Consider the following 15207-nt stretch of genomic DNA (forward strand, 5'->3'; position numbering starts at 1 on the left):
AAGGTCTTATATAGACAGGTGTGTGGTTTTCCTAATCAAGTCCAATCAGTATAATCAAACACAGCTGGACTCAAATGAAGGTGTAGAACCATCTCAAGGCTGATCAGAAGAAATGGACAGCCCCTGAGTTAAATATATGAGTGTCACAGCAAAGGGTCTGAATACTTAGGACCATGTGATATTTCAGTTTTTCTTTTTTAATAAATCTGCAAAAATGTCAACAATTCTGTGTTTTTCTGTCAATATGGGGTGCTGTGTGTACATTAATGAGGAAAAAAAATTAACTTAAATGATTTTAGCAAATGGCTGCAATATAACAAAGAGTGAAAAATGTATGGGGGTCTGAATACTTTCCGTACCCACTGTATATTTCCTACTGACACACTACAGCAAAAATAGAAATAACTGATTTAAAACCTTTTTTAGCTGGTGAAAATACTAGTGTTCTAATAATTTTGGCCACCACTGTATTTTTGTCCATAGTACAAACTGTAAAGTGCCACACTATTATGTAAACTAAAGACTTTTGGATATCTACACATGAGATATCGTATCTGCCAGTCCATTGAGGCTTGTCTACTCACTAAACCAGCATTAAGCAGCATAAACTAGCTCAGCTGTTCTTTTCAGCATGGATGATCTTTAGCAAGGACGTGCACAGACATTTTTAGGGGCAGGGGCTCGAGTGGAAAAAAGGGCACTTCTTATATTTATTTAAATTTTTTTCTAAACAAAATGTTCTGGGATTTTACCGATAATGATAATTAGACGTTATTTTGCTGAGTGTGTTACTGTGCTGATATCTTAAGGACTGCAGTGGACAGCTGACTCCTAAAGCTTTTGATATTCTTCATATTCTGTGTGGTGATCAGTTCACAGCAGTGATAGAAATTAATCTTTTCCAATTAGTTTAATTTGATTTTTACCTTTTATGGGCATTTTTACCTTCATAAAGCCATTTTTTCTGTCAAATTCATAAATTGAATCAGTCAATTAGAATAATAAGTCATTTGGGCTGTTACCAAGCAAATTAAATCAGTATTGACAAAATTCATCTTTGCAATGCAGATAAAACACAGAAGCTGCAGCTGAAGTGGCATTTAGATGCATTTACATACTGTTTAATGCAGTACTGTTTAAGGACATGAATGCATTTAACCTGCAGCTACAAATGCATTAATACTGTTTTGATATTTTAAACATAAAACATTGAATACTTATATTTGAAATTATTTTTTTTTTTAAATGAAATGATACTTTAAATGTGAAATTTAAACCGCCAGTAGGTGGCAGCAAGTCACTGTTAATAAGTGAGTCATTGAGATTGAACCAAACCATTTAAATGGTTGATTCATTCAGGAACAAAACAGCATCATGTTGCTCAGAGACGCAAATTGGAATTATATTTGTTGGCGAAATAGAGCAAAAACAGTCAATATTGTGTCTAAAACGTAAATGTCTTAATATTACATTCTTGTTCATTGAACTGCTGTATAAAATCAATATCACATTTGTAATCATGCTGCTTTTTGGTGGAAAAAACATCAGTCTTCGCGTGATACTGATTAACTATATGAAATTATATAAATACATAAATTTATGCCCCCATATCTTGAATTTTGTGATCATTCTAAATGCATTTTAATAAACTTCAATCATGCAGTGAAAGAACGAGCACTGGTCTAACCTACTAAACTTTAGTTAATTTACATGGTAGCTCTCATGAGTCATGGATGTTAGCAAGACAAATTAACTATATTTGCCTTTTGTCATTTGGATAATTAGCTGTAAATTCAAGGTATAGGTAGCTTAGTCTTTTGTTCATCACCCCTCACCTCCACACCAAGACAAATACAACTGGAAAGGGAGGGAGGCTCTCTGCCTGTCTGTGATGTGCATGTGCCGATCAATCGTGCTACACTGCTGTGCTGTAAGCCTGCGCGAAGACGCGGAGGAGAGAAAGGCATCGGAACTCGACAGTCTCTCAACATATCCCGACCTGACCTGATATCTTAATTTTTTATTTGTTTGACAGGGAAAGCTGTGCGCAAACAGAAACACACACATGCACACATATATACATATATTCATTAATTAAAAAAATAAATTAAATTAAATTAAAAATAAAAAACTCCCCAGAAAAAAGGGCACTTGCTCTCGAGGAAGAAAAAGGGCATGTGCTCAAGCCCCCTATGATGTCTATGTGTGCACGTGCCTGATCTTTAGAATGTATTTTGACATTTCAGAGACCAACAACCTATTATCTGGAGAAAAAACAAGGAATTTGTCCTTTTACATTGTGATCTAGACAATTTATTATGAGAATGTCTTTGAGAGAAGTCATTTAAGCTGCACAGTTTGACAGAGTGCTCACTGTACTCCAGTATTTGAGCTGTTTTTGTATTACTGATTTATTTACTCTTGATGCAAATGTTTCTCTAGAACCCCCTGCAGCACAAGACCGTGTGGCACACATGCAAGAATAGAAAGAGAAAAATAAAAAGGGAGAGAGAGAGAAAAAAATGAGTGCAGTTGTCTGAAAGAAATGCAAGTTGATTTGTGACTGCTGAGAGATTAAGATGCAGACAGAAGCGTGTTATTGTGTGCGGCGGCTGGCCTCGGTAAACCTGAGCCCTGCCACGGAGCTGTGGGGATCGATGGTCCTCACCGCACGCTCCCTCATTACTACCAGCATCTCTCTCTCTCTCTCTCTCCACCGCGGCTGTGTGCATGACCGCTGCCGCCTTATCACAATCATCTGAAACAGCCTATGTATTCATTATCCCTCACCTGGAGGCCTGCACACTACACAGGGCATATGGAATCTGTACTTCCACATTTCACTGCCCCAGAGATGGAGGAAATGAGAGAGGTGATGGTAGATTGCGATTGCATCTAAGCCATGTCGTTTTTTTAAAGTTATTAAAAGGTGGTGGAGTTTTCTAGCAAGTGTTAATTTGAAAGAGTGGTGAAAGAGTTCATCTAAGTTCCTATGGCTCTGCTGTTTGAACATTAACCCCAAAACCCTTGAGGGCTGCAGGTTGCAATAGACATATAATTGGATTGAAAGAATTGTTTTTTGGTTCCTTTGTATCAAGTCTGGTAATATTGAATGGCCTCCTTTCAATTATAAATTCACTAACTTATTATTTAGTATTATTTGGCTAAATTACTAAACCTTTACACTTAGACATGACTAGATTGCAAAACAAATTTGTATATGTCATGTCATAATAATAATAATAATAATTATTATTATTATTTAATTTAATAATAATAATAATAATAGTAATAAATGAGTAGTAGTATACTATTATTGTTATTATTATTCACTTTTATTATGTAACTAAAAGTACAAATTAAAGAATTAAGAATCAGTTCTATATATACTTAAAGGTAAACAAAAATAATTGAAAATTGAATATAATATTATTAATAATAATAAATAAAAGTAGTGGTATAAATTATAAAAAAATGTTATTCTTATATTATAAATTATGAAAATTTGATGATGATTATTTATTTATTTATAACCCTCTAGGTCAGTGGTTCCCAACCACATTCCTGGAAGCCCCCCAACACTGCACATTTTGCATGTCTCCCTAATCAAACATACCTGATTCAAGTCATCAGTTTATATATATATATATATATATATTAGTGCTGTCAAACAATTAATCACAATTAATCGCATCCAAAATAAAAGTGTTTGTTTACATAATATATATGTGTGTACTGTGTATATTTATTATGTATATATAAATACACACACATACAGTATTATTAACAGGTTATTAAAATCTCACAAAAGATTATCAGACTTCCACTACCCCCCTTGAGGACATTTACAGACTTCGCTGTCATAGCAGAGCCTGTACTATTATCAAGGACAGCACTCACCCTTTTCACAATTTGTTTGCACTACTGCCGTGATGTGCCATCTGGAAGACGCTACAGAGCTTTAAAGACTTGCACCTCCAGATTCACTTTAATATTGGTTTTTAGATTTCTTTTAGGACTAATTCATCTCTTTTTATGTATATTTATTTATTTATATGTATGTTTTTTTTATGAGTGTGAATGTAGATGGATATACTTGCATTTCTACGAGAGATGCAGAATTTCGTTGTATGCTACATGCAATGACAGTAAAGGTATTCAATTCAATAAATACACACACATACAGTATACATTTTTAAAATATGTACACGTGTTTATATTCATATAATTTATATTATATATAAATATATTTAATATAAAAACATTATACATTAAACATATTTTTCTTAAATATATACATGCATGTCTGTGTATTTACAGTGGGAAAATATTTATTTGATCCCCTGCTGATTTTGTACAGTGGGGAGGAGACATGCAAAATGTGCAGTGTTGGGGGGCCTCCACGACCGTGGTTGGGAACCACTGCTCTAGGTTATTGTTGTAGACAAATTTTTATTTTTGCAAAAATATTTATATTTTAACAAAAATTAAACAATAATTAAGAATCAGTTCTGCATACATTTAAACATATATAATATTAATAATAAATAATAAAAAGTAGTTGTCATGTAATTTATAATAATAATTATTATTATTACTATTAATAATTAACGTTTTTTTTTATAAAGTAACCCTCCAGGTTATTGTTTTAGACACATTTTTATTATACCATGTAACTTAGAAACAAAAATTAAACAATAATTAACAATCAGTTCTGCATACGTTTAAACATACACACAAAAATAATTGTTACTGGTCATAAAAACAACATCTGTTGGTCTCTAGATACCAAGCAGTAGAGATTGTCTTGTAGGTGCAGTGGAAAGGTAGTGTAATTGAGTTGCAGTACGTTCATCACTGCTCCCTCTGTGCTTGCCGTGATTCAAGAAGGACATGTTCCTCGAACAACCTTCCTGTCATCCTGATCTTAGGGCTGGGGTTAGGACTTGAACAGCATTCTTATGAATAATTTCTACTAGATTTCGGTGGTATCTAAGCTTGTGCTTGGCCTGTGATGGCTTGATAAGAATGTTGTTCCAGGACTAACAAAAGATCTTGATCCAATATCCACTTTGCTAAATCACACTGTCTAAATGAGCATATCTATGCAATGTCATGAATAATGCATCAAAGTTTAATACTTAAGGAATGGTAGCAGAGAAATCCAGGTTTATGCTCATGTCCGGTTCATCTACTGTTCATAACAGGGCTCATAATTCCTGGAAAGAGTGCTCATTTAGCCAAGCAGTGAGGTAGAGAGGCCTTGGATTATCGGTTGATGTGGTAATAGTAACACAAAACTGTGATTATCCTCATTCTAGCGGCCACTGAGAGGCGCTTGGCTGACCCAGTGGCTGTAATGTGTTCAACGACTGCTAAGCGTTCCCTTCATCTCTCTGCACTATTACTGAAATCAATAGCCGTCTTCCTCTTCGCTCCCTGTTTGTCTGCACTGTTGTGCCATTTTATCAGAGGCTCTGTCAGCAAGACTCTGAGAGGCAAAAAGGCTTCAGCCATCGCTGCTGAAGACATGGGAGGACCTGTGGTCTTGAAAAGAAATACAGCCGCCGATCGATGGCTCTGTAATAGCATGTCTGCGGCATCGGCCACGAGGATCCACACGGGGTGCCGATGTATTCAGCGCTGCCTGTCCTTGAGCGTTAGACCCCATGTGAGCCGGTGTAGGTTCACCACGAACTGAACCAATCACCTGCGCTGATATTAACCCTACATTCCCCGACCTCCGATATATCTTTAATCCCCACCAACTCTGCCAAAAGTGTAATGGCCTTTTATCGATTTACCTCCTTCTCTTTTCTCTCACTCTTTCTCAAGATAGTGTGGAGCCATTTAAAGGTAAGTGCGTGTTGTAGAAGCACTGCCCTCCCGCAGAGATGGTCTCTGGGAGGCCGTACAGCCTGTTCTTCAAACCCAGCATCCATGCATAGCTAACACTAATCAGTCAGCAGTCCAGGGAATGATGTTTACCGACCACCGGGCAGAAGCGGATGATGAAGCTGCATGAATAACACATTGTGCTCGGCTTCAACACCCTCCCTCTGGAACCACGGCTCATAGGAGCCCCAGAGATGGGGTTGGGGGAAGGAGAAGGATGGTGGGGTTCAACAACCGGAGCATCATGATTGAGGTGAGGGGGAGGACCGGGAGTGTAGGTGGACATAAACTAGTTGCATATTAGTTCTGCTGGTTCTCATGCCACCCACATCAGTCCTGCTGTCAGAGTAAATCTTCCTTAATTTTCAAGCCAAGCAGAGCCAGATGTGTGAAGAGACTGTACTCTGTATTGTGCTGCATGTTAATGTAGTCTTGCAATCTCAAAACTCACTAATGCACAGACGCACCAAGGAATTTGATTCATGTATATTATATTAATACTTTAACTATAATTTTATTATGATTTTATATATATATATATATATATATATATATATATATATATATATATATATATAAGTGCTGTCAAACAATTAATCACAATTAATCGCATCCAAAATAAAAGTGTTTGTTTACATAATATATATGTGTGTACTGTGTATATTTATTATGTATATATAAATACACACACATACAGTATTATTAACAGGTTATTAAAATCTCACAAAAGATTATCAGACTTCCACTACCCCCCTTGAGGACATTTACAGACTTCGCTGTCATAGCAGAGCCTGTACTATTATCAAGGACAGCACTCACCCTTTTCACAATTTGTTTGCACTACTGCCGTGATGTGCCATCTGGAAGACGCTACAGAGCTTTAAAGACTTGCACCTCCAGATTCACTTTAATATTGGTTTTTAGATTTCTTTTAGGACTAATTCATCTCTTTTTATGTATATTTATTTATTTATATGTATGTTTTTTTTATGAGTGTGAATGTAGATGGATATACTTGCATTTCTACGAGAGATGCAGAATTTCGTTGTATGCTACATGCAATGACAGTAAAGGTATTCAATTCAATAAATACACACACATACAGTATACATTTTTAAAATATGTACACGTGTTTATATTCATATAATTTATATTATATATAAATATATTTAATATAAAAACATTATACATTAAACATATTTTTCTTAAATATATACATGCATGTCTGTGTATTTACAGTGGGAAAATATTTATTTGATCCCCTGCTGATTTTGTACAGTGGGGAAAATATTTGATCTCCTGCTGATTTTGTAAGTTTGCCCACTTACAAAGAAATGAAGGGCCTGTAATTGTTATGGTAGGTTTATTTTAACAGATAGAGACCGAATACCAACCAAAAAATCCAGAAAAAAACAGTATATAAAGGTTAGAAATTGATTTGCATTTCAGTGAGTGAAATAAGTATTTGATCTCCAAGCAAGACATGACTTAGTACTTGGTGCAGAAACCCTTGTTGGCAAGCACAGAGGTAAGACGTGTCTTGTAGTTGGTCACCAGGTTTACACACATTTCAGGAGGGATTTTTATCCACTCCTCTTTACAGATCCTCTCCAAATCCTTAAAGTTTCTTGGCTGTCATTTGGCAACTGGAAGTTTCAGCTCCCTCCACAGATTTTCTATAGGATTGAGGTCTGGAGACTGGCTAGGCCACTCCATGACCTTAATGTGCTTCTTCTTGAGCCACTCCTTTGTTGCCTTGGCGGTATGTTTCGGGTCATTGTCATGCCCATCCATGACCCATCCATGACCCATCTTCAGTGTTCTACCCCAGGGAAGGAGGTTCTCGTCCATGATTTTACAGGACATGGCCCCGTCCATTTGCCCCTCAATGCGGTGAAGTCATCCTGTACCCTCAGCAGAAAAACAGCCCCAAAGCATAATGTTTCCACCTCCATGCTTGACTGTAGGGATGGTGTTCTTGGGGTCATAGTCAGCATTTCTCTCCCTCTAAACACGGCGTGTCAAGTTAATGCCAAAGAGCTCAATTTTGGTCTCATCTGACCACAGCACTTTCTCCCAAGCCTTCTCTGAATCATTTAGATGTTTATTGGCAAACTTTAAATGGGCCTGTACATGTGCCTTCTTGAGCAGGGGGACCTTGCGGGCGCTGCAGGATTTCAGTCCATTGCAGCGTAGTGTGTTACCAATGTTTTGTTTGGTGACTGTTGTCCCAACTGCCTTAAGATCATTAACAAGCTCCTCCCGTGTAGTTCAGGGCTGATCCCTCACCTTTCTCATGATCATCCTTACCCCATGAGGCGAGATCTTGCACGGAGCTCCAGACCAATGCCGATTGATGGTTGTTTTGTATTTCTTTCATTATAATAAATGTACACAGCACACACACATATATTATGTAAACAAAAATATTTATTTTGAATGCGATTAATCACGATTAATCGTTTGACAGCACTAATATACATAAAATCTCGTATTTCAATTATTTTATCAAAATACAGAAAAAACTGTAATATTGTGAAATATTATTACAATTAGGGGTTTTCTATTTCAATATATTTAAAAAATATAATTTATAAAGCTGGATTTTCAGCATATATTACTCCAGTCAATGTCACATGATGCTACAGAAATCATTTTAATGTGCTAATGCAACTTATTTATTATTTTAATTTTATGTATGTATTTTATGTAATTATTGTGATTTTATTTAGTTTGGTCATGTTTTAAAGGGATAGTTCACCCAAAAATTAGAATTCTGTCATTAATTACTCACCCTCATGTCATTACAAACCCGTAAAACCTTTGTTCATCTTCGGAACTCAAATTAAGATATGTTTGATGAAATCCGAGTGCTTTCTGACCCTGCATAGACCCCAATGCTACCACGGTCAAGGCGGTATTAAGGACATCGTTAAAATAGTTTGTCTGACATCAGTAGTTTTACCGCAATTTTACGAAGACACGAGAATACTTTTTGTGCACAAAGAAAACTAAATAATGACTAATTTCATGCGTGGTGGTACTCTCGTGAATCGCAGCAGACGACGCTGAAGAGAAGAATTGTTGAATAAAGTCGTTATTTTTGTTTTCTTTGCGCACAAAAAGTATTCTCGTATTTTCGCAAAATTACAGTAGGTGTTAGTTTTGGAACGACATGAGGTTGAGTAATTAATGACAGAATTTTCATTTTTGGGTGAACTATCCCTTTAACACATTACATTTTCTCCTCAAAACTGAGAAAAATGTGGCACAGATTTATGGGACTTTTATGTGACTGATTGGCTTCTTGCTCTGTGTATTTCTGAATTTGGAAAGCCTGGTCTTATATTACGTTGGAATCCTTTCATAACTGTGCAAACATTCACATACCCGTCATTTTTAAGGTGAATAAATAGTTATTTTTCTCCTTTTCCAAAGCATTAGAATCTTCGGATATAATTTTCAAATATTAAACATTTTTGTTGATATATCCTGAGCAGGAAAGTTCCACTACATTTTTTTTGTGCTTTTGCCATGTGAGTCAGAGGGTGGAGGTACGTATGCCTTTCTCAAGGGTCAATGGATTTGACCTGTGTGGTTTAAAACTGTACTCCCTCGCTGAACTGAACTGAACTCACCTCAGCTTTATTTATTTATTTATTTTTTACAGTGAAGTAAAGCCACCCATCAGAGTCTGTGGCATCACAATGAGAGGCTTTCCACCACTTTGCCTGTTTTACTCTTGAATTCTGTTTTTAATTCACTGCGTAATCTTCAGGCTTGACTGAAAATTACATTGTTCGCTTTTAACAGCCGGTGAATGGACACATTGAAAGACATTTGAAAGCAACTTGTCTGCCGAATAGTGTCGCTGGGTTCTTTGAATTCATCTGAGCAGGAAGTGAGTGAAAGGGGAAGAGCGAATTGTAAACACTTCACCCATCCCATCCTGTGGAATATTTATTAGAGTCATTTTCCTGGTCTTGATAAATTAATGTTTTGACAGCAAATCAAACACAGGCGATAACTCCCTGTCAAAATGTCTGAGCGTAAAGTTTGAATACCAAGCTCTCGCTGCTGAGACTACATTCCTATTGCACATTTACATAATTTTGAAATCAAGGGAAATGGCGTATTCAAATTCTACCTCAAAAGTAGACAGCGCAGCCTGTGTTAGATAGAAAATAATGATCGGCTTAAACGCATAAAGGGAAAGACAGGAAGAGGCTCGTTTATCCCTACGATTGTGGTGCATTAAAGTGAAAATGTGATTGTGGTGCATTAAAGTGAAAATGATTGAAATAAGAATCAGCTGCCAAGTGAAGCCTGAAGTGGGATCAGGCTGGAGAAAAAAAAGAACAGAAGACCTCAGTCTTATTAACAAGCTTGAAATTTCATTATCCACAGTTCAGGATTAAATATTGTTATCTGTTTTCTCTAAAGGAGAATGGCGAGAGCTGTGACATAAAGAGAAGAAAAGACCCTATGATGAAGAACAAAACCTTCGCAGAGGGCTTCTTTATTTAGGTTTATCCGTCTCAAAGTGCTGCGTGGTTTATGATGAGGGCAGTTTTGTGTCGTCTCCTCACCCATAGCCCCAGCCGGCAAGAAAAACACAAGTCAGACTTAAATGATCTAATTATCCAGCCTTTGGTTTGTTTGAAGTGTAAATTGAACACACGGACATGTTTCCGATAAGATTATAAGCAAAGAGAGAATGGATTCACAGAAACGGTTACCGTAGCTGTCATTTGTCCATAATTACGGGATATTTCTGTGGAAATAAGATGTGCCTACAGTGTTTTTCCCTGACATTGTTCTCTATGTAAAGCATATTTCTGGAAATTCCCACAGTGGTATTGATGTTTGCTATAAGCATCATTTTTATCTTTATTTACTGGTGCTTCCTCAGTCAAGCATCACTATATCTTGCCCATATTTAGGGTTAGGAATATGGATTAGTATTATGTTTGTGTGTGTGTGTTTATATATATATATATATATATATATATATATATATATATATATATATAAAGACTTTAGCAAGGCAGTGGTCGTCTTGGAGGTGTGTTTGGGGTCGTTATCATGCTGGAATACTGCCCTGCGGCCCAGTCTCCGAAGGGAGGGGATCATGCTCTGCTTCAGTATGTCACAGTTAGAGATATGCCGGTATCAAATTTTCATGTTGCGATTAATTGCTAATGCTTTTATCACGGTATACGGTATTACCATGATATTGAAAGTTAGTTTATAAAAGTGCTGTCATAATACAGTATAACAGGTTTAATAACTTTTTTCTTATAACAAAAATAACTGAACATTTAAATGCAATAAAGCAATACAGAAAAATTTTTAAAGTTAAAAGTTTTACACAAATTAAAGTGCAAAAGAGCTATAAAGACCAATAGGTATCACTTTACAATAAGACCTCATTAGTTAACCTTAGTTAATGCATTAACATTCACAATAAGCAATAGCTACATTTGCTACAGAAGTTATTAATCTTTGATAAAAAAAAATACAAGTCTTAGTTTATGTTAGCTCATTAAATAACACAGTTGCAACTTTCAATTTTAACAAAACACGATTCAGAAAAAGAAAGTAGTGCAGCTGCTTTATTTACAGGGTTAATTGGTAACGGTTGCATTTAAATGAATTATTATTATTATTATTTCTGCAGTTTAGCGCCATCTGCTGTCAGAGAGTGAAAGTGCGCTTTCATCCAGAGCGTCTCTCACATGTTCCGCCATGTGCTTCTCCTCCGTGCTTATTTACATCAGAGTGCGCACGCATCTTTCACGCAGCATACAGCGGTGTTGTGCATTTTGACCAGTTGATGGGAAAAGTATTCTTAAAATGCATTCAAAATTCGGATTAATTTGTAATATATAATTATTCACGGTATTTAGAAGTGCCCACGATAACAATATCGTGCATATTGCAGCAATGCTGGCAGCACTCATTCGTCTATTTCCCAAACATAACCTCTGGGTATGACGCTGAGCACGTGCACTCAACTTCTTTGGTCCACCATGGCGAGGCCTGTTCTGAGTGGAACCTGTCCTGTTAAACCACTGTATGGTCTTGGCCACCGTGCTGCAGCTCAGTTTCAGTGTCTTGGCAATATTCTTATAGCCTACACCATCTTTATGTAGAGCAACAATTCTTTTTTTCAGATACTCAGAGAGTTTTTTGTTTGTTTGTTTTTTATATTACAATTTTTCATTGTATGTTTTTATCTGTTATTTATCTAAAATAAAAAATAAATTTAATATAATTTTCTAATCTTTTAATTTTAGATTTTAAAATATATATTTACATTTAAAATAGCTATTTATTTTTATTTTATTTAATATCTCAATATAATATGGAATAAACATTTTTTTTTTTTAATTAACCAGAAGTGCTATTTTTGCCTGTTTTATGATAAAACAGCCAAAACAAATTCTGAAGACTCCATATCTCATAACTCGTCTTGGAGCTCTTTTGATCTGGGGCAGTAAGCAACCACTCAAAACATCCTAGCAACCACAAACAACATGTTAAAACTACTCTGAACACCTTAGCAAACACATAGCATTGGCTTAGCAAATTACCCACAATACCCTAGTGTCATGCTGAAGAGTTTTGCATGGGCAAGCGTTCATATTTTCTTCCAAATATGTGTGATTTTTTTTTCCTCTCTTTTTGTAGTGACTTGATAGTGAATCTTATTCCTGTGTGTGTTTTTCATGTTAATATAGATTATCTGAGAGTGGATCAGTTTCATAAAAACAGAATGTGTTGTTTGGCTCTAAACAGACCTCTCCATCTCACTCTGAGACTCTCCAGAGCTGATGACTTTAATTGAATGATATGACTCACTGGGTTAATAGCGAGACTCAATGTTGGCGCTGAAGAGCTGGAGCTGACAGAATGACGAATTATCGTGAATAATTGTGAGTGAATTATCCTGAGTTAACGCAGTCTGATTGATCTGCCCTCTGTGTGCAGGAGACAGAGATCCTTAACACCGCAGTGCTCACCGGGAAAACTGTTGCCATGCCAGTGAAGGTGGTCACTGTTGGAACCGAAGGTACTGTGACCGATGTGACAGAGTCGGTGGAATGTCGATCGACGGATGAGGACGTGGTTAAGGTGGGCAAATCATGCAGGGGTCACTAACATGAATAAACCACACATTTGTGGATGCGTATTTGCGTACTTTTGACCTTACAGACTTAAATAAAAAAAATTAACTCTTCACACTCTCAGTAGTTTAGTTTAATTAGCCAAATAACAGCCAGCTTTGCCATTTCTATCACAGTGGAATTTCCAACACATTTCAAATTATGTTTAATAACATTCTGTGGTGGAAATGATGGTGATGGAAATTGACATTCAGAATATTTATTTAGTATGCTAATGAAATTTTATATACCCTAAATGTGCGCATATGCCAACCAAATTATTCTAAATGATTTTTAAAAAGTATTTTATTAGTAATTTGTGAGATATTGTGATGTGGTGTGATTTACTGTAAAGCAAAGCAAGGAAACAAAAGCTAAAAAAACCTGCAGACACACATAAGCTCAGAATAATTTTGTGATCAAGATAACAAAAGAACTGTTGAGGGAACACATAGTGTATTAAGATAGCTATATTAGATTTGATTTAAAGCGCTATACATTCAACCGCTCTGAAGTAATGTCTATTTTCTGTTGTCAAGCCAGAGGCGAAAAATCAAAGGGATGTTAAATGCAGTCTTTTCAGAACAAGCTTGTGCCTTCCACTTCCATCTGCCATTTGGGAACAAAATATGAGAGCATTTTATGAGGGAGAAAATGACAATATGTGTGTATATGTGTGTATTTACTCCCTTCGGGTTTAATTATCTGATGAACACCCCACACTGAAACACTGACCTCTGGAGAGGAATCCCCCCCTTCCTCCCCACCAAAGCTGACACACACACTCACGCACACAGGCACTGTGACCTGGATTCAGAGCATCTGAATACACTATGCCATTATTTTTGTCTACATTGACTTTTTGAGCACTGTAGATTTTGTATATTTTATTCAAATACAATGCATTGCATAGCATCCCTTTGTATTGTCTATATTAATAATCCGTGGCAGTGCATGTACCAGTTGATGTCACTTTCATATTTCTAAATATAATTCTCTACATACTGCCGTTCAACCTGGGTTATTGTCTAACCCTGCACTGTAAAACATTTCCCTGTAAAAAAAAACGGTAATTTACTGGCAGCTGTAGTTTCCATCATCATACTGTAAAAATACAGTGTGCTACTGTTTTTTTTAAATTAACAGTAAAATGCCATTTGTCATCTACAGCATACTACTGTAATTTAGCAGCATATATCTGTTCAATTACATACTAATAACCAGTGGTGGAAAGAGTACTGAAAAAATATACTCAAGTAAAATACCATTACCTTCCAAAAAATGTAGTGCGAGTAGAGTAAAAGTACTTGTCCAAAAAAACTACTTGAGTAAGAGTAAAAGAGTAGCCTATTTAAAAGTACTCGTGAGTACTGTGTAGTGAGTACTGAGCTGTGGATTCTACTCCCTCATAATAAACACTGTACACCGCAATTTATACATTTGAAAAACGTTGTACATTCTGTAATTCACATTATCTTATTTGTCATAAAGAATGAAGAATATCTATCATCAAGCAGTTTTAATTTTGACTGCCAACTCTTTAAAATACATCAAAACAGTATTCAGTTGAAGAAAAGATGAGTTATTCTCAGTACAATCATCCCCATTTAAATAAAAAAAGTTTGAAAAAATAGATTTAAAAACATGTGTAAAGGCCACTGAGACAGCATGCTGTTGAAGCACATAAAATATGAATATTTAGAACAGTGCAAATACAAACACCATTAGAACTCATAGTTCAGCATCACACACCATGATATGGGTTAAAATGAGAGCCCATTTCTCTCCAAAACGGTGCCAGTTTTAGCGTTTTGCAATAAAGAAATAAAAATAACTAAACTTGATAATTTGTTACAATTTTAACATAAATGCACATTGTTCTAGAAGGATGTCATCATGCCATACCTTTTACAGATTTACTCGAATTGTTATGCTGATAATACAATTTGTAAGGAAAAATGCATTAAATAGCGAAGTATTTCTGCGGAAACACACACACACACGCATGTCTCTTTGCTGAGCCGCGCGTCTCGGTGAATCAGCAGCATCCACAACTGAACGGAACAAAAAGTGTTGAACTTGAAAATTGTTTATGGGCGAGTGCACTTGCTAAATGAAGGCGGATTGTATAAAATGGATTTTA

The 15207-nt window shown here is 36.0% G+C and overlaps 1 protein-coding gene across 1 annotated transcript in view; it reads left to right on the plus strand.

Moving 5' to 3' along the window:
• The window catches only part of LOC107565378 (transmembrane protein 132C-like), a 178856-nt gene that overhangs the window by 124196 nt on the left and 39453 nt on the right, over window positions 1-15207 (plus strand). The window contains exon 5 of the mRNA XM_016250593.1: window positions 12889-13032. Coding sequence (XP_016106079.1) covers window positions 12889-13032 — 144 coding nt within the window. The remainder of the gene's footprint in view (window positions 1-12888; window positions 13033-15207) is intronic.

The sequence above is a fragment of the Sinocyclocheilus grahami genome, unplaced genomic scaffold (assembly GCF_001515645.1).
Source record: "Sinocyclocheilus grahami isolate Dianchi unplaced genomic scaffold, SAMN03320097.WGS_v1.1 scaffold998.1, whole genome shotgun sequence".
Lineage (NCBI taxonomy): Eukaryota > Metazoa > Chordata > Actinopteri > Cypriniformes > Cyprinidae > Sinocyclocheilus > Sinocyclocheilus grahami.